General features: G+C 37.5%; 1 protein-coding gene across 16 annotated transcripts in view; it reads left to right on the top strand.

The window, feature by feature from the left end:
• Positions 1-20,902, top strand: part of scrib (scribble planar cell polarity protein) — an 80,328-nt gene that overhangs the window by 27,614 nt on the left and 31,812 nt on the right. For 13 of the 16 annotated variants that reach the window (XM_058780973.1, XM_058780970.1, XM_058780981.1 and 10 more), the window contains exons 2-16: positions 7,463-7,580; positions 8,127-8,205; positions 8,519-8,608; positions 9,294-9,350; positions 9,450-9,513; positions 9,801-9,875; positions 10,116-10,260; positions 10,990-11,108; positions 11,502-11,701; positions 11,816-11,982; positions 12,290-12,420; positions 12,521-12,649; positions 14,137-14,313; positions 14,500-14,928; positions 17,234-17,296. In XM_058780973.1, the coding sequence (XP_058636956.1) occupies positions 7,463-7,580; positions 8,127-8,205; positions 8,519-8,608; positions 9,294-9,350; positions 9,450-9,513; positions 9,801-9,875; positions 10,116-10,260; positions 10,990-11,108; positions 11,502-11,701; positions 11,816-11,982; positions 12,290-12,420; positions 12,521-12,649; positions 14,137-14,313; positions 14,500-14,928; positions 17,234-17,296 (2,043 nt within the window). The remainder of the gene's footprint in view (positions 1-7,462; positions 7,581-8,126; positions 8,206-8,518; positions 8,609-9,293; positions 9,351-9,449; positions 9,514-9,800; positions 9,876-10,115; positions 10,261-10,989; positions 11,109-11,501; positions 11,702-11,815; positions 11,983-12,289; positions 12,421-12,520; positions 12,650-14,136; positions 14,314-14,499; positions 14,929-17,233; positions 17,297-20,902) is intronic. The other 3 variants (XM_058780968.1, XM_058780983.1, XM_058780971.1) reach the window with 2 other exon arrangements.

Below are 20,902 nucleotides of genomic sequence, written 5' to 3'. Positions count from 1 at the left end.
GAAATTGCTGCTGCTGTGTAGAGCTGCACGATTAATCGTTAAAAAGATCACGATCTCGATTCAGACACCCACGCAATCCCATTTTTAAATGACAACGATTCGCCATACAAAAAAACCATACAACGTTCAAATCGACTTTAATCGAAATATACAGGCATGTAAACACCTTAATCGGAGTAGCCTTTTGCCGCTCTGACCAAAGTACGCATGTTCTCATGACATGAATGATGCGACACCTGTAATAATACACAGATTAGAAACTATGGCGGGGAAGAAAGCATCGCATTTTTGGGGAAAACACAACTCGCTGCCGCCAGTCTCTGTTCCTTACCCTCATCCAGAATCGGCGAGCAGAACGCGACGGCAGCGTATGCAAACAAATTGCCGTCACATTTCTATGGTGCCAAAGCATGGAATACAACCATACAAAAGTGTTTTGCGTTAGACTTAAATAAATTAAAGCAGCGGCCAGTAACACACCTGCTCTTTCTGAGTCCATCATTTGTGCTGTGCAGTGGGGTACGTGATGCAGTAAAAAATAAATAAATAAATTTTAAAAAAAGTACAACTAACGAATAATAAGAATAACGGAAATTGCATGTAAACAGGAGTGAAGAGCTTTGCTCTTGACATGTAAACATCATAATGCGATTAAGTCCTTACATTAGTCATATTTGATGTCTATAGCGATCAAAATGTTCAAAAACGCTGATTAATCCATTAATAAATAAAACAAGTGAAGTATTTATGTGTGAGTCAATGAATGAATGAATCATTCATTCAAACCATTTTTTCAAAATTTTTATATTAAAAATTGGTGTATTCAATATGTTAATGTTTTAACATGTTTAGTAATTCATTCAAATTAATTAAACCCTTTTAAATAGACTGCAGCAATAATATTTTGTCACACATTATTTTGTTTAGTTCAGAATCATGGGAGAATCGTGATCTCAATTCGAGACCAAAAAAACGTGATTCTCAATTTATCCAGAATCGTGCAGCTCTACTGCTGTGTATGTGATATGACGGTAGTTTTATCAAATTAAACGGTGCCATGCTAATGAAGTGACTCTCAGAGCTGCTGGAGATGATATTCGGGTGTTCATATCGTCATATAGTGAGACGGCAGAAGCTGAAAACACTGTGTGCGCCATCCGTGCTTTAGTATGTGTGTAGTAAACAAAACAATGCATCGCACCATCCATCATACTTTTCAGAGTACTCAAACAACAGCAAATCGGGATTGGAGAAAGCAATGTAACGCAGGGAACTGAAATACAGCTTCAGCTTATAAAAAAGTATAGTTTAAAGATGTTGTAAAATGGTTCACATTAGGGTTGGGCCGATAGACGATGCCATCGTCCATCGCCGACGGCTGATAGACATCATGATGTTGAGCCCACATCAAGTATATCACCAAATCTCACACAGAATGCACGCACATGATTTTATTAGTCTATTAAAACTCAATTCAAGGCATTCTAATGCCAAGTTTACACTGCACGATTTCAGCCCGATTTTTCACTCGCCAACAGGTTTTGATAAATCGCAGACAAATGCCAATCGCAAATCGGTGCTCGTTCACGAGAGTGACAATCACGCAGTGTGAATTATCAAAGACGCGATCTGAGGGAATCGCCGATGCGTCACCGACGCCCGTGAAATATTTGGCATGCTAAATATCTGGAGCTGTCGGCGATTCACAATCCTGCTGTGTGAATGAGTTCTGACTGAAAAATACATTGGCGATGACCTACAGCCAATGAGAGAGCAAGATACTGGGCAGCGGGAAGTTCAGGGAGGACTTTTTATTTTTTTTAATAAAGCAAGCCATTTACAAACAACGTGCCTACATTTTTGCATTAGAATATACAGAACAGGTAGGCTACATGAAGATAAAGAAGGGGCTAGGGTTTTTCCTGTAAATAATATTCTTCTATAAAGGACAAGAGATTTATTGCATTTTTTCTTTTTCATCACTTTGAGGGCTTTTATAGGCTATAAGAAATAAACTATAAATTGCACAACACGTTGGTTTCACTTTCAAGTAGGCTACTTAGATTTGTGTATATAACAATTTCCCAGCAGAAGTATGTTTGTTAACAAGTCATCTTTGTTAATTATTGTGTGTTTGGAGAGGACTTATAGACCATAATATCAGCGTGATCTTGCCTTATTACCTTATCACTTCTCGTGTGCGTTTGGTTGTAGTTTGCGGACCAGACAGAGCTGTCGCCGATTCTTCCTGTTGTAAAGTCATTTACAACAGTGTGTAACCTCCTGTCGCCGATCCATCGTGCAATGTGAACACAGCAGCGACTGAACGCTACCCCAGATAATCGTGCAGTGTGAAAACAACGGTGATCCGATGACTTTGAAAATTGTGCAGTGTGAACTTGGCATAAATTGTAAATGACAAAAATGCTTCTGTATGCTTTTTTTATGTTTATATAATTTAATATAGTTAACTTAATCTATATCACACAAAGAGTACCGTTTTTCTGCAGATATCAGCATTTACATTTTAGATGTAATATTGCTTGTTTTTGCTCAATTTTGCCAACGAAAATAGCTTTGCGTCTCTAAGCAATGGTGTTTACTTATTGAGTGAATCAACTTTTTGAAGGAATAGGTTGAATAAATGGTGCAGTGACTCAGCCAAATGATTAACACAGCCAAATGATTGTTTCTGAATGAATCAGTCATTTGAACAAATCGGCTGAATCTCAATGACTCACTCATTAACAGTCACTTGCTGCCATCTACTGGCGGTTTTAATTTCACATTTCAACAATTTTTTTTCATGTTTTAAATTATTTCAAATATCAATATTCAACGTTTTATGTTAAAAACAAAACATTATTTATCCATCTGTAACTGCAGGTTAAATGCATCCATGTCCCCTCTGAGATACTTAAACTGTAAATATATCTAAATGCTATTTCAGATGCAGATTCCAGAAGTGTTTTCAAATGAACCGGATGAAGTGCTTCTTATTCTTACCCAAAAATACAAAATGGAAGAAAGGGTTAAAACTGAACACAATCTTGCTACACAAGCTGTGTATGAATTTTTTTTATATATATATATATTTATTTGCTTCTTTTCCATTTTGCATTTTCTTGTACTTTTACTTTCAATACTTAAGTATGTTTACGATTAAAAAAAAAATAATACTTTTCGTACTTAAGTACAATAAATATCACATACTTCAAGACTTTTACTCAAGTATTATTATAAACAGTGACTTCAACTTCTACCAAAGTCATTTTCTGGTAAGATATCTGTACTTTTACTTGAGTATGGTTTTCAGGTACTTTATACACCACTGGACATCGTCTGATGCCAATTTTGTAGACATCGCCCAACCCTAGTTGACATAGGCTATGCTATATGATTCACAGATACTGAATTTCTTCACCAGTGCCGAAAGCTGATATTCAGAATGACATTTTCCGATACCAATAGTTTGGTTTTAAGCAAAAAAAAAAAAAAATCACTCCCAGCTAGGGCTGCACCATAAATCGCATGTGATTCATGCACATCTCGTCAGTAAAGCCGGTTCTGTGATTAGTAGTAAATCTCCATCACGTGCTTTCAGATGGAGCTGCATTTAATACACAGAGCCGTAGATCATTGACAAGCTACGCAATATCGCGTTCATAATCGCAGATGAATCACCTTCGATTATGAAGGCTATATTGCGTAGCTTGTCAGTAAACTACGGCTCTGTGTATTAAATGCCGCTCCATCTGAAAGCACTTGGAGATTTACTACTAATCACAGAACCGCCTTTACTGACGAGATGCGCATGACAATCACATGCGATTTATCGTGCAGCCCTACTCCCAACTAACACTGTGTCCTAACTACATGTGCCACGACATGCGATAAAAGGCATCTTTTCCTTGTGAATCAGAGTTTTTGTCCTAACTAGCCACAACGGTGACACACACAATTTATATTTTAGAAACGGTTTCTATTTCCGCGATGCTGCAGCTGGAGTAACACAATACAAATTATATGACAGTAGATAATCTCAGGTATTTATGTGCTTTTTTTAAAGTTAAACGAGTTTTAATATAATTTTGCATGACCTTAGCAATACTGAAAGCAACACCTGATAGTTCACCTCAGATCTTGAAAATAAATGTAAGCAAGTATGTACATTAAAACTGGGAACTCACCTCGAACCCACAAGCATATTCCATAACAAAGATAGTATCAGTCACTCAGTATGTACATTTAATGATGTTTAATATTTATGAATTAGATTACAAACTTATCCATTTTGTTGCGAGTGCAGTGCGCTTCCGGAGAGAGCCCGCCCACACACGCTTTTGATTAGTTGTAATATTTGATTCTTTCATGTCGCGTCTGGTGTCACGTCATGTGTAGTTAAGACACGGTGAAATGCTGTAAACTATACAGGGAACCCTCCCATTTGGTTCATTATTATAATATTAAATGTTAACCTTAATTACAGAGCCTGAAGTATTATATTCAGCTGCTATTTATTTTCTGATATAATAATCACTCTCAAATATAAACTCAAAGGAGGACTGACTTTGCTTGGCGGAAGATTACTTTGTTGTGATTTTGATCAGTCATGCATATTTATAAAACATTGTTGTCATTTATCATTTTACTGTTACTGCCGTATATAGACACAGTTAAGGCATTTTCTCACAGTTAAAGCAACACTGAATTATCATGACTTTAAACCCACTCAGTTCACAAACATGCAAATAAATGCTGTAAAGCCAGATTATCCTTAGGATCTCCAGCATTGTCAGAATGCCTGTAACTGTCAGTGGTGTGTGTAATTAGCAGCTGCAAACGCTCAGCATGCTTGACAAGTCAGTCTGGATTAAAGGCACTCAGACTCACTTCAGGGTGATGATGTCTGACTTTTGTTTCTGTGTAGTGAAGTTTAAGGAATTAATAGATGCTGAATGTCTTTGTTAGTCTCCTGTTGTCCAGAGAAACACAAGACATGCCTGACCACCGAGTCTGTTTACACGCTGGGGATGCAGATGAATTACTGGATAGTGAAAAGAGTGTCTTTTTGAGTGTGTGAGTGCAGTAGATTGGTAACTATATGGTCTTGGGCTTGCCTGGCATCTGGCCGCAGTGATGAATGGGCCGCTTTGTGTGTATTTATAATCAGGCCTTCACTAGAGAGCTTCCTCCCCCCAGTAGACCTCATGGCTCCCACTCAGGACGGCCTGACTAGCAGTCGACAGTCAGGCACCCACCGGCGATGCGATGCTCTGCTCTTTCCCTCGCCCGCCGTGTTGATAATTGAAGGAAGTTAGTGCTGGTACGTGTTTTGTTGGCCTCTGTGTGAGGGCATCTCAGCGTTTTCCCCTGAGTTTTTAAGGTGACGTGTGTAGTTCAACCATGTGTCATCATCACACCACTTGTTTTCAATTATTTCAGTCCTGTATGCGGCAGCTGTACTGAGTTTATTACTTGATCTCTATGTGTATTTTGGTCTCATTTCTAACCAGGCTCACATTTCCCATCGCTTAGTCATGTGATACGTTTCACCTGCCACCATGATGGTGGCTTCAGAGCCTCCAGCTGCCCACAATGAACCACAGAGGTGAACGATAGCAGTGATAGAAGAGATGTTTACATTAGCAAACATTATTACCTTCCATGTTTAACTTCATACGAAGTGCCATTTTTACAAGTGAGCACCTTCAGCGCTTCTCAACCTTTTGACAAGGCACTCTGTTCCCCACGTTCCTCCCCATGTAGGCTAATAGGTTTCCTCTGGAATATCTGCTGCTGTGACAGAATATAATTTTTTTTTTATAACATTAATGTAGAGAAACTGTGTACATCCCAGATAAGAATTAAAAAAAAAAAAAAATCAGTGAATTATTATTTTAATTTATTTTAGTATTTAGTATGTACTAAATTGCCTTTTATTTTTTTACTTTTTCAATTTGTAGTCATTTTGTGCATTTGTCATTCTTATTCTTTTATTATATTACTATTTAGATTTATTTATTAAGTTATAGTTTTAGTTCTGTTTTAGTCATTTATTTTCAGTTTGGAATTTTAGTGCTTACACTTGTTGTTACTAAAGCCAGCCAGTTTAAGTTTTCATTTAAGCTTTATTTCAATTAACAAAATTTTCTATAGTATATGTCATCTTGAGGCCCCTTAGGAAGGCTGCTTAGTCAGCAGTTAGTCGGCCCTCCCGTTGAAAACCACTGCCTTAAAGAGAGGTGGTAACTGACTGTTGTTTGGTTTATTCAAGCTTTGAGTTTCATTTCCCACAATCATGTGCTGTTCTCATCCTTCATTTTTATTTTACATCCATTTTCTCTTTTTACAGAGAGTTTTGATGTTTTGACCTTGTGTACCAGTGAATCAGAGTCACAACAAGAAACTGCACACACACACAAACACACACACATCCCGCAGTATCAGCCTTGTTCTTGGCAGTACATAGTAAGCCCTCTGTTGGTGTTCAGCGGCCAGCCCAGCATAAAAAGAGGAGAGGGCATGACGGGCCGCAGCAGCAGGAATGTACTGAATGTGACCAACTAACAAGCAAGCTCTTGATAAAGTAGCATGGCGTGCAAAAACAGACACGCACACTTTTGCCTTCACTTTACATGATTGTGTGTGTGGATGAGCTGTTGTCAGGTAGTTGAACAGTGGTCATTAGTTTCCAATCTTGCTCGTTTAAAGTAACATGCAAATACAAGTAGTTTTGCTTTGAATTTCATTGGCCTTCTCAATTTTTTGGCAAGCTGTCATTTGCAGTTGCAGCATAGGATTGAGTGTATAACCTTGTTTGTTGTAAATTTTTAATGCTCCAATATTTTTCACCATGCAAGTTTTTCATTGTCATCAGCCACACTGATTTCTACAAATCAGTCACATATAGTGTTATGCAAAAAGTCAGATATCAGTTGGACTGTAATAACCAATAAATGGTGACATGAGCTCTTAAAAAGGGAGCACTCTTCAGGAGTGAGTGCTCTTAACAGGATAACCATTCAAAAATGAATATTTACTAATGATTTATACACTCATGTTATTTCACACCTGTATGACTTTCTTCTACGGAACATCAGAAGATAAATTGAGAAAAGCCTCAGGGTTTTTTATTTGTCTATAAAATGGAAGTCAGTGGTCACTATAATGGTATCATCATCTTTTGTGTTCCGCAGAAGAAAGCAAGCCATGCAGGTTTGGGATAATGACTGGGTAAATAAACAATGACAGTTGTCATTTTGGGGTGAACTATCCTTTTAAAGTGTTTTTTTTATTATTTATTTATTTATTTTTTGCCATAATCTATCGCTGTTGCTACATCACCAATATTGGCCAGTAACCAATATGGGGCCTATCTATATTGTGCCTCCCTTGATGCATTTGTCTGGCCAGTATATAACTGTGTTTTATCTAATCTTACTCTTTCTTTACCTTTCAGCCTTTCTTCAAATTGCACAATCTGCGAAAGCTGGGCCTCAGCGACAATGAGATTCAAAAATTGCCGCCCGACGTTGCCAACTTCACGCAGCTGGTGGAGCTAGACATCTCTAGAAATGGTGTGTAAAACTCTTTTCTTAAACATGCACTGCTGCTGAAAAATAAACCTGCTTTTATACCGCACCCATCTAGAGATATTTACACACACTTTCCTACACATCCTGTGTGCCACTTGAAAGTTTCTTTACACAGTGCTCTGGAATGTTTTCTTTGAGCCATGTCTATTTAAGAAGTGTACATCAATTTCAACGCCCAATTGTCTTCTCATGTGCCTCGAACAGCCCGAGGAACATTTACTGTTAGTCTCAGGATTGATTGTGGGAATGTTGAACATGTTGGTCTGTATTTAGACTATGCAGTGTTATATTCTGCAGTGTTATATTCAACTCGGCAAATGAAGCGACTCTCACTAGGTCCCTAACGTGTGGGTCGGATCCCATATGATACACACACACACACTTACAGACGACTCACCACAGTCAAATCACCCTCTCCTCCCGTTCCTCCAGGCCATCTGGTAGCCATTATTAAGAAGCCTGAAAAAGTGCTCAGTTTGTCGTGACACTCCTTCAGTATATCTTGCTGACTGTGCCTTTCTCTCTCAGATATTTCTGAGATTCCCGAAAACATTAAATTCTGTCAGGCCTTGGAGATTGCAGACTTCAGCGGAAACCCCTTGTCCAGGTTAGTGTGTTGGAAGAACCCCTAAAGCTCTGGCTCATACCAAATAACAAAGAAAGAAAAGTCTGACACTAAAAAGAGTTAAAATGCCTTGATGTTATTTTTATAGCAGATGAGAATGGAACAGACCCTTTGTTTGGATCAGTCAGTGCACACCGCTATTAGAGGATGTCAACTTAAGTCATCACAGAAGTGCTTCCCCCCATTATTTACATTAGAGCAGGAAGATGGGCGCTGCTGTTAGCGGTAACCCCTTTCACAGACCAAACCTTTTCCATTGTGCGTCTCATTTTCCTTTTGTCTCTGTCGGTCTCAGGTTGCCTGATGGCTTCACACAGCTCAGAGGACTGGCTCACTTATCACTCAATGACGTGTCGCTGCAGTCTTTACCCAATGACATTGGAAAGTAAGTCGATATGAACACGTTCTATTCCAGGGGAGGGGGGATGTTTTTTGCTTGTTTGTTTTTAATAAAACTGTAAAAGATCTAAAAAAAACGTCCCTTCCACGAGAAAATGTTTCATCCATCTGTTGTCCTAGAGAATTCCTTCATTTTCGACAGTTTGATTAAACCTTACAAGGTCAAACTTTTGATGAATCTATACATAGATCACTCATTCCCGTAAGATCAGTAGCATGCTTTTAGAAAATAGATAGCGTTAATATTGGTTTCATGCTGATAGATATAAAAAGCAAGCGTCATAATATGTATCTCTTATGTCATTCATTTATATGAAACTATATGCATGTTAATGTAGTACAGCCTTACAATGCAACCAAAGTTATGGATAAAAGCAATGTGTATCACAGAGGAATACCTATGCATATTATTTTAAAATATCTAAATGCAATTTATTATTATCATTTTTATTGCCTTTTGTAATTATCATACAAAGCAGGCATCCCATTCACATACAGACGCACACTGTCTCGCTCCATTTCACACATGTACACACACACACACACGTTGTTTTTGGCTACTGTTGATGTCGTGCAGATGGAGGAGCCCCTTACTCTTCCAAACTGAGCGACACACTCACCATCTGACTCTGTCTCGACTCTTTCTCTTTTTTTTTTTTTTCTTCTCTCAGCTTGTCAAACCTGGTAACTCTAGAGCTGAGGGAGAATCTACTGAAATCTTTACCCTCGTGAGTATTTATTAGATCAACAGTGTTTATGCTCTGAATATACACCCAAAAAATGGATAGAAATTGTTAAATGGGAAATCTGTCTCGATCATCTTCTAGCTCTCTTTCCTTCCTGGTTAAACTGGAACAGCTGGATCTGGGCTGCAATGTACTGGAAGTTTTGGTAAGAAGCGGGTAGTTTTGTTTGGTCCTGAGAATAATTTAGATGTTTTATTTATGAAATCATGCACACATGCATGCCATGTTTTCAGGTTTATTTAGAGCTTGTTGTTTTTATTTGCCTCAGTGGATCTCTGATTATCATTTCCTTTGCTGAACCAACACTTGAGTGCCTGCTGATTAATTTATCATTTAACATTGTTTAATTTTTTTTGTGAATTATTGTTTGCCTCATTTTATTTCCTCATATACTGTCTTTAATCTGCTTTCTTTTTATTTCTTCCATTTCAGCCTGACACACTTGGGGCACTGCCCAATCTTCGTGAGCTTTGGTTGGACAGAAACCAGCTCTCCTCACTACCTCCTGTGAGTACAGACAGCTTCTGATTGGCTCATTATCATACTGGTCATCTGTCCTGATGGTTTAAAATATCTAGTTCAGATAAAGGTTCAAATTCTTGCAGATGTTGTCCTTTTCAGACGTTGTTTACCCTCAGCACAGCTGAATGCATGTGCAATGTGCTTGTTTTGGTGATAACTGGAGTGGAAACTAGAGTGCCTAAATTCACTTTCGGCTGACTGAAAGATGACCTCTGTGCTTAACAGGAGCTGGGGAACCTGCGGCAGCTGGTTTGCTTGGACGTGTCAGAGAACCGTCTATCAGAGCTTCCCACAGAGATCAGTGGCCTTATTGCCCTCACGGACCTGCTGCTCTCTGAGAACCTCCTGGAAGTCTTGCCAGACAGCATTGGTGAAACTCTATATCCCTCTTTCAAACATCAATAAATATGAGATTATTCCTGCTTTTTGTACAGAGACATGGCTGTTAAAATAAACATGTTGTCCTGCCTTCACCATAAACTCTGAATCATCTTACTGAAAACTAAGTGCTGCCCAGTCTAAAAACAGTCAGCACCTGCAAGGTGACAACCAAAATGGTCACACTTGCATTCAGTCTGATACCTTATTTGCTCACGGGGTGTAGGCGTTTAGTTAGACATGTGACTTGTCAGTCTTATGATAAGTCAGATGGAAATTTTGAATCCTCTGGTGTCAAAGTTCCAATCAGGTTACAACAGAAATGTTAAAATATTTGTTTTCTTTCAGGACAATAAGATACACCTTTAATATTGTAAAATTGTCTAAATTAGAACTTTTTTTAACTATTATGGTCATAGTCAATGTTTGAAGTTGAGATGAGAAATGTTTTTATTGATTAGAGAATCACAACACTGCCTCCTAGTGTCAGCAGACTTAGGTCATCCCATGGCTGCACTGTCATTACAAGTTTAAGGTTAATGGGTTTTTGGGGGTTCAGCTACTGTCACTTACGTATACCATGTAATTAATTTTAAAATCATGTTTTTGTCCTGTCAGTGTTCATCACTGTTTGTCAGTCAGTGTTCATCTTGGAACCATATGACTACAGGTGTTTTTGTACTTATCTCAAGGCATCCATGAACTTTGTTTTTCTCAACAGGCTCACTTAAGAAGTTGTCCATTCTGAAAGTGAACCAGAACCGCTTGGTGCATCTCACAGACTCTATTGGCGAGTGTGAGAACCTGACAGAGCTTATGTTGACTGAGAATCTTCTCCAGGTACACAATCTGCACCACCTGATCTCTGTTATGCCTGCCTTTCATTGGTTTCTGCACCTTCTAATTCTCTGACACTGATTTTGGAGCATCGGGCTATATTTTAAGTAATTCTTCCATATTATTATGCTGTAAATGCCCCAGGTTTCTTCTTTTTTTTTTTTTTTTTTTTTTTTTTTTAATGGTGCAATAGTGGGAATGTGTCAACACATTAGCAATAGATTGGATTTCATTTACATTGCTTTTGTTTGTTTAAAGGATGCTTTCATCGGAAATTAACTTGTAAATGAGTAATCACAATTAATCCTAACGATATTAGCAAGACTGCATTACCAAATTTCAAGAGGAAAGCAGACGTGTCAGAGCAAAGCCCATTGTGAAAACTTTCTCTTTCAGTCCCTCCCTCGCTCACTTGGGAAGTTGAAGAAGTTGACCAACTTGAATGTGGACCGAAACCGCTTGAGCAGCGTGCCAACAGAACTGGGAGGTTGTGTCAGCCTGAACGTGCTCTCCCTCAGAGATAACCGTTTGGGAAAACTACCCGCTGAGCTGGCCAATGCAACAGAATTACACGTGCTGGACGTAGCAGGCAACAGGTGAAAATGCATTCTCTGTATCACAGATTTTGGATGTCACAGTGACCATAAGAATTGCTACCAGCTGTTTGTTTCATGCACTGAAGTTTCTCCATCTCTTGCTCTCTGTCCCAGATTGCAGAATTTACCGTTCGCATTGGCCAATCTGAACCTGAAGGCCATGTGGCTGGCAGAGAACCAGTCTCAGCCCATGCTGAAGTTCCAGACAGAGGACGATGAGCGGACTGGGGAAAAAGTTCTCACCTGCTACCTGCTGCCTCAGCAACCCTCATCGAGCCTTGGTTAGACACTCCGCCGTCCTTGTGAATGGAGCTGTCATGTCACACCCAAAGAGGCTTTGCATAGCCAAACTTTTTTGTCTAAACGGCTAAGTGTCTACCCCACTTTGCAGATTATTCTGACTTAGAGCTGCTTACTTAGTCAGGAACAGACCATTTGACTGAAAAATTAAATTAAATTATTCTGTGGTGTGCAATTAAAGTCACTACAAAGAGGACTGTGGCTGGTTTGTGCCCATGCTGTCCGAGGATGAGACTACACACAGTGAATCCAGGATCATAATGCAATATTTTGTAATATGCTTTGCAGAGAATCTACTGGACAGGAGCGCCGATGAAACCTGGCCCACAGACACTAATTTAAACAGGGTATCGGTCATTCAGTTCCAGGATGACTCCAAACATGAAGAGGAAGATGAGGAGACTGCGGCAGATAAGAGGGTGAGCGTAGAAATGTGTACAGGATGTTTATGATTTCTGGACAGCTGTTTACATGAAATTGTGTACATGTGCTAACACTCTTGCTGTGTATGTGAACCAGCAGGGTCTTCAGAGGAGAGCCACACCACATCCCAGTGAGTTGAAGGTAATGAAGAATGTCATTGAAGCCAGAAGAAATGAGGCTTATACAGCCAAGCCAGATGAGGATCTGGAGTCCCCAGACTCTGAGGTAAATTCAAACAAAGGCACAGTTGTTTTGTTTTAATTTTTGTCTTTCTTGTGTTTTTTTTTTTCTTTCTTTCGGGGGGTCCAAAAGTGGTTCTTTTAGTTTCCATCAATTTGAATGGAAATAAATGCACAGAATCAGTTTATTTGTAAGAACTGTGGTGCACTGATAGTAAACCATATTTTGCAAAATGTCACATCTTTTTATCATATAAAATATCCCATGGCTCATTTATTATGAATGACAATGCAGTTTGTGTTTATTTTATACATACTTTTCATTATTGTTCTCTGTACTGTTACATTTTAAAGAATTTCTTTGTGGAGTGTGGGGAACTAAAATGTGTTTATAATGTTTATAAATAGTGCAAATTATATTCAGGTGCAATTTACTAAATAGGCCTACAGTAATTTTATACAATTAGTTTTCATGGAAAACTCAAGATTACAGGCATGAATAAATATATTGCTGTTCGCATAAATTGACGACAAAAGTTTTATGTCTCCTAAGATAAGATTGAGTAAGATGGGCTTTGTTATAAAAACCACATTTATATTTGAAAAGATATTCATATGAGACAATAGTGCTTGGACTGCTAGGATTATGTTTGCTTGAGAAAGCCAATATACTGTCTTTTCCTGCTTGTGGCTATATATATATATATATTTGGGGTGTAACGGTACACAAATATGACAGTTCGGTACGTACCTCGGTTTTAACGTCACAGTGCGGTATGATTTCAGTACAGCAGGGGGAAAACTAAAATTTTTTTTGTTTGTTTTTTAAATAAACAGTGGTTTACTGAACAAGTTGCTCTTTCTTTAAATACATTCACTTATAGTTAAAATTTTCTTAGTGATAAAAAAAAATCTACCTTAGATTATGCTTAAAACTATAGGGAGCCCTTTTACATTATACGGTTACAATTATGCCAAATAACGTAACCCAAACATAAATTTAATTCAATTACACACTGGCTGTCATAGCATGTTTCATAACAGATTAATTTAAACATACATTAAATAATTAAGACTAACAGGTTTAGTAAAATATAATGCATATATGGTGTAATATTTTGCGAAATGCTCTTCTCTAGACTTTATTTCTCTAGTGAACTAACGAGCTGTGAACACATGCGTACCGAACTGAAATACGTGTACCGTTACACCCCATATATATATATATATCATTTTAATATAATATCATTTTATATATATAGTTTTTTAAAATTGTATTCATTTTTATGTATTTAAATTATTTGACCATTTAAATATTGTCATTACATATTTTTTATATTACGCGCAAACTCTTTTTTTTTTTTTTTTATAATTATTTAAATTTTATTATTTAAAATATTTTACCATTTAAATATTGTCAGTACATTATTTTTTTATATTACATACAAACTGTTGTTTTATAATTATTATTTAAATATCAGATACGAACTGCTCAGTTTTTTTCCACTGATTATGTATAATGGTTTTTCACAGGAGAAACGGTTGAGTGGGCTGTCTAATCAAAGTCATGATTCTCAGGCGTCCAGTAGCACCGCCTCTGCCACTTCTCAGGATGAGAAGCGGGGTGTAAACAGTACAGGGGTGGAGATTAATGATGGTCAGGGTCAAGAGGAGGAGGAGCTGGATGAGATGGAGGTGGAGTATACTGAGGTATGTATGAAGTATGTTCAGCACATCCTTGAATGTAACTGTGACCTCTATTGTACATGTGCAAGCTACTGGTTTGTGAGAGTATGTTGCAATTTGTTTCACAAAGTCCTTCTTTTCTTTTCCTTGATTCTGAACAACAAATGATTCTGTCACTGCATTGGTAAAGCGTTTTTCTTGCCTTCGCAGCCTACTGTGCACTTTGCTGAAGAGCCCATCATCCGTGGCGGTGATGAGGAGGAAGATGATGAAAATGAAGATGATGATGAAGACGCTGAAAGGAGCGATGAGGACACTCGAACTCCGCCTTTTCCTGCGGAGAAACAGCGGCTCATACGTAAAGATACACCACACTACAAAAAGCACTTCAAGATCACCAAGCTGCCCAAACCAGAGACTGTCGCCGCCCTGCTGCAAGGCTACAGTCATGACGGCCTCTCACCTACTGCTCACACCCCTGAGGACGAGAGGGATGGTGAGGAGGAGGAGGAGGAGGAGGAAGACGAGGAGGACGAGGGAGGAGTAACAGTCAATACCCCTTTTCAGCAAAGACTAGAAGCAGCTGAGCTAGAAGACAGCAGGCTGAGTCAGATGAACTCATCCCTGCAACCAGTGAAGGTAAGAAGGACTCACTTCTTGAAGCAATGGTGTGGGAAATCCTGGTTACTTAACTGAAAGTTGGTGAAATCAGTTTATATTGTCTGAGGGTTTAAGTGGAGTTGTTTAATCATGTTCACAATACAAAATACAGTGCTAAAAGTTTGAGACCACTTGTGTAAATGTATCCGTTTTAAATTTTTTAAATTTAATGCAAAATTATGTTGTCAGCAGAAAATTTGAGTTATAATACTGTTCAAAAGTTAGTAGGTAGTAGAAGTCTCTTAGGCTCACCGAGGCTGCATTTATTTGAACAAAAACACAGTAAAAACAGGATTTTTGTGAAATATTGCAATTTTAAATTACTGTAATATTTTAAATTGTAATTTATTTATTTTTTTAAACAATTTATTCATATGATGGCAAATCTGAAATTTCAGCAGCCATTACTCCAGTTTTCAGTGTCACGTGATCTTTCAGAAATCATTCTACCGGTCTCTCCTGTCTCTTTTGATCAAAAGACACGTTCATTCTTACTGACCTCTGACCTTTTGAACAGTACTGTACAGAAAAGTTTAGAATGTCTTTTGATTCATCCCGCTTTTTTTGTAGTTTATTGTCTCACACTTTTAGACCCCTCTGTGACAATATTTGTTCATTCAGCTTCATTCGTGGTTTCAGAGCCATCGTGTCATTGGAATGAATATTGGCAGCATGCAAAGTTTGCTATGGATATCTTAGACTCTTTTGTCTGAATGATAAATGCTTGTTTTAAGATGACTGCTTCCTTTGGTCTGATTGAAAGGACAGAACCTCAAATGAAAAAGCTTCTCCTTGTTTTGCCCCACCCTTTGGCTATGTTTAGCTCCTCCTCCACAGCTTGACTCCACCCCATTGAGCACTGCTCTTGCTTCTCATCGTATCATTTGCTGTCTCTGTTGCCTGGGGAAATCAGTGCACACTGCCCTCTTTGCCCACCTTTTCCACAACTGTCTGTGTGCTGATCTTTTTAAATTATACCTGAACTTCACATCAATTAAAAATTCCACAGTTTTTTTTTCTTTCTTTCTATAATTATTATTGTGTAGAACTATGAGGACTCTCATTCGGTCTTTAAAATACATACTTTAACAAAAAAGATTGCATGAACCCTTTAGGGGTTTTACTGGTAGCAAATATGTAAAAAATGTAACAACCACCAACAGTGAGAGAGCTTATTTCCTACAAATATGCAACATAATGCTTTGCAGTCATTTATTGAATTCTTAAATATGATTTAATTCAGCTATTCATATTTAAAATTAATCTTTGAAGCCAAGATTTATATATATCTGGTTTAAAATATTTTGAATGTGGTCAGGAACACCAAGGTGTGTGTGTGTGTACTTGTTTTTCTATTCAGGTGGGGACTTAAACCTGAATACACACAGACTCATGGGGACTCGTGTCACGGTAGGGACCTAAATTGAGGTCCCCACAGGCAAACAAGCTAATAAATCACACAGAATTAGGTTTTTTGAAAATCTAAAAATGCAGAAAGTCTCCTGTAAGGGGTAGGTGTTGGTGTAGGGCAATAGCACATACAGTAAGTACAGTATAAAAACCATTACGCCTATGAATGTCCCCACAAGGATAGTGAAACAAGTGTGTGTGTGTGTGTGGTCTCCATGACTGGGTGAATGAGTGGCTGAGGAATGCTTGTGCAGGACTTGTGTGTGCATGTTTTCAGTTTGAAAAAAAATAAAAGTAACTTGCTGTTCCTTTGTGAATATTGACATTTGTGTGGATGTGGGTAATTGCTTTATATCTGTGTTTTATAGCATTGACACACTAGTGATTTGTCTGGGGTTGATATTGACAACCTGTAACTTGGGTTGCGTAATCCAGACAGTTGGTTTTGATTTTGATTTTGTTTTGATTTCCCTGTCAAGTCTTTTTAAATTGCTAAACATTTTAGACTTCCTTTGTAAAGTGTGATGTGACAGTGACTGTACAGGTACTGTATGAATAGCAAGCTTTTCCAGATAATAGCCCTTTTATTTCATGAGCTGAATCTGCTTGCTAAATGCAGTCTGAGAACAGCTGTGCTGTTGTTTTAAAGCTCGTTATGTGTGTAGGTCAGTGTTGTTTGCTGTATATGTGGTGGTTTTGGAAGCGCCCTGTCTTACTGTGGGTGTGTGTTTGGAGGCGTGTCTGTCATTCAGTCACCTGTGTGAATGTTTGTTTGATTTATTTTAATTTCCAGTCATACAGCTTCTGTTTTTTTTTTGTTTTTTTTTTGGCCTGACTAATCTGCATGCCCTCTCGCTGGTTCCTGTCCTAACAGGGGGTGTCATTTGATCAAGTCAATAATCTGCTGATTGAGCCTGCTCGAATTGAGGAGGAAGAGGTCTGTACCTACTCTCTTTCCGCCCAAACTCCCGCTCTCTTCCTCGCTCTCTCCCTCTTTTGATCATTCATTCATTCATTCATTCATTCATTCATTTATTTACTCACTCATCGTTCACCTGCAGTTCAGGGAATCACGACCCACCACAAAATTCCTTCATTAATCCACAACGAATGGCTAGTGAAATTGCTGACTAACATTTACTTATAAGCCACAGCTGTAATAGATCTTAGTGTTTGGAGAAGAAAATGGTCGTGGTGCATCTGTTAGCTGAAGAATATTCTGGGTTGAGTACTTTATAAAATTTTTGCAGTAATGACGTTACAATGTAAGTCTATGGACCATTTTCTGTGGTTATCTAAAGCATCTCATAAAAATGTTTTTCATCTTAATAATTGCCCTTAAATTTTAAAGAAACATTGTGTTTCCATTATCACGCTTTTCTCCAAACTAGGTTCTATTACTGTCTGCCACCTGTTTTTCTGTCGTTTTCTTGTTTTTCTTCCCTGTTTTCCACCGCCTACCCTCTGTCAGGTTCTGCCACCTAGGAGCAAGGAGCACATATGAGCTAGTGGAAACTTTTATTTATCTTTTGCTGCGTCATATTACAAGTGTCTCTGTTTTGTCTGATTGAAATGAACAATACCCACAAAAGTAGTTGTTTATCTGGGCTGGGTATCGATTCGGATGTCCCGATTCGATTTCGATTCGCAAGCTCTCAATTCAATTCTCGATGATTTTTTATTTTTTTTTTATTACATTCAGTGAATTTAGTTTTAATACAAAAGCTATTGATATTTCAAAAAAATGAACAGTAAACATCAGTTTAAAAGGAAATTAAGAACCACAGGCCTGTATTTTAAACCTATTCTTTTTTTTTGTATAGGGTCCTTTCTTAAACAATAATAGGACCCTATAAAATGTTCTTAATTTTTCTGGTAATCAGATGAAGGCATAAAACATTAATTTAATTTATCCTAATCAAATGAAAATTAAACCCTTTTATTTTTTGGCAAACAAAGTGCTGCACAACAGAGGTTTACTGTTAAAATGAAAAAGAAAACACATGGGATTATTCCTTTAAAAATAAAGATTTATTAATATTTATTAGTCTTAAGACTGCTCTTAACGTTAAACTAAACTTTTATTTTGACAGATTGGAACTTGCAGCTGCTGTGTATCATGTGATATGACGGTAGTTTTCTCAAATTAAACTGTAAAATGCTAATGAAATGACTCTCAGAGCAGCAGTGTGTTAATATCATCATATAGTGAGACAGCAGAAGATGAAAACACCGCCAGCGTCATCTGCACTTTAGTATGTGTGTAGTAAACAAAACAGTGCGTCGCGCCATCCGCCATTCATTCATCCCCTGCTGTTTCACCTGAGCGTTACAAATCATGCGTATGGTTTTGTTCTTGGTTCTCGTCAACAGTATCTCCGCCATAAGCACTGAATGAATGACAGACTTTCTGTTGTAACATCGCGCAAGATAAATAAGGGTGACATCTAGTGGAGAAGACTAATGATAAGAATCACATTAATCAGATCTTGTTTTAAATGCATGCTGAAATAAATACCGGAAAAGATCGATTCACGGCTTTTGAGAATCGATATCGAATCGATATCATAAAAAAAAACGATTAATCAAAAAATCGATTTATTTATTTTTTTGCCCAGCCCTATTGTTTATAGTTCCGTAATGAAATAATTTACATTTGTTACTTGCCGTGTAAAAATATATGCCATATATGAACACTCATGTTCCAGGTTCCCCTAAAATCAGTCAATTCTATAATTGCACGTAAACCAGATGGAGTGAGATTTGTGGTTCTCCAAAACCAAATCCCACCAAATTATTGTTTTTCTTTTTCAAAGTGCAATATAAACATGTAAATACTACCATATTGTCAGTCATGCTACTAATTTCAACATAGTGTTGATGCCCTCTCTGATATATCACAATAATGCGGAGGTCAGTTATTTTCATCCATTTGAATACATTTTTAGAATTTTTTTTTTTTAAATTTTAATGAATGAGTAGTATTATTATAATTCCTGAGCCAGTGCCAATGTAAGATAAGTGACCATCAGCCATAGCATTAGACCAAATAAGATAATTACTTTCCACTTTGTTTAATATGCCTGAACCTGAACATTTATTTATATTAGTCACACAAAGGGCTGTACGTCTCTAAAGATTTCATTGTCCAAGAACATCATTCTCTCTTCTTCACATGAGTTTTGTTTTTTTCCCATCTACCCACTCACTATGCCCACTTTGCATGGCTGCTGCTGTAGAATCAACCACATCTAGTCCATCCCACAAAAAAGTTCACCACCCCTCCCATTCATTTTGTGACTATTGGGTATGTCACGGTGTGACTGTTTGGTGACGTGTGCCATCACTTAATCAGTCAATACAAATGTAAAGCGGTTTAAGATTAAATTGTCCTCAGTTGAACTGTTTTATGAATATTAGTTTTTTTTATGTTTCTGTTATTTCATGATGTCATTATCAAAAAAAAAAAAAAAAAAAAAAAGGACAAATAACTATGAATTAAATTTGGCTTCAGCCTCCTTTATTTAGGCCATGAATGTGTTACAGTACAATGTTCAGTAACGTTGAACTAGATGTGGAGTCTTGCCATTTAATCTGCAAAACTTGAATCAATGCAAGTTTTGAGACAGGTGATGTTCAAACTTGAGCATGTGTTCTTTATACAGTCTGCATTAATCAAACAGATCTTTGTGTGCTGTCCCAGCAATGCTGGCCTCCTCTCCTTGATTTTTCAGACTTTTGACTATTTGATCAAATGTATAATGTTATAATATGAAAAGAGTAAATATAGTGTTGAAGTAGTTGAATTTGACTCGATCAAATGTCTTTCGCTGATTCTTGGAGCAACTTTGTTTTTGGTGTTAATAATTTTATATACGCTATAGTTTGAAGTCAGTGAGACTTCAGCGAGGATGCATTAAATTCAAAAATTAGCAGTAAAGACTTTGATAATGTTACAAAAATTTCTAATTCAAATAAATGTTGTTCTTTTGAGCATTCTATTCCTCAAAGAATCCAAAAACATTAAAACAAAATCTTACTGGCCCATTTCATTCATCACATTAATTTTATAATGAAATTGTCTACATGCGATTGATTCATTGATTCCTTACATGCACAACCGACTTGTGTGACCTGTTGAACATGAACATAAAAGATTTGCATGTAAACAAACATTCTGTATAGAATAGATCAACGTACATTTTGTATGGTGTTTGTACATATAAACTGTCCAGTGTGAGTAAAGGCTGGAATACCTTACACTACATTTGCCCTGATTTACGGGCAAATCAATGGTAGCTGCAAAAAGTCAGAGCCAGTGTGCAGATATTAAAACTGCGTAATATTTGTTGGGCACAGACTTTTTTTTTTTTTTCTTTTTTCCATTTAGGTCAAGTCTATGATGCCCAGTTTTTCTCTGTAACAATTTACAAAATCGTAGTCGTCGGGCGTATTCCTGAATCATGCCTTAACTGTGCATCGTGTATAATTCAAACCAGTTCTTTTTATAATCCTGTAATGTTGAATTTTTCACTCCAAAGAC

Source organism: Onychostoma macrolepis, chromosome 07 (assembly GCF_012432095.1).
Source record: "Onychostoma macrolepis isolate SWU-2019 chromosome 07, ASM1243209v1, whole genome shotgun sequence".
Taxonomy (NCBI): Eukaryota; Metazoa; Chordata; class Actinopteri; order Cypriniformes; family Cyprinidae; genus Onychostoma; species Onychostoma macrolepis.
The sequence above is the reverse complement of the archived record's forward strand: the minus strand, read 5'-3'. Positions and strand labels throughout refer to the sequence as shown.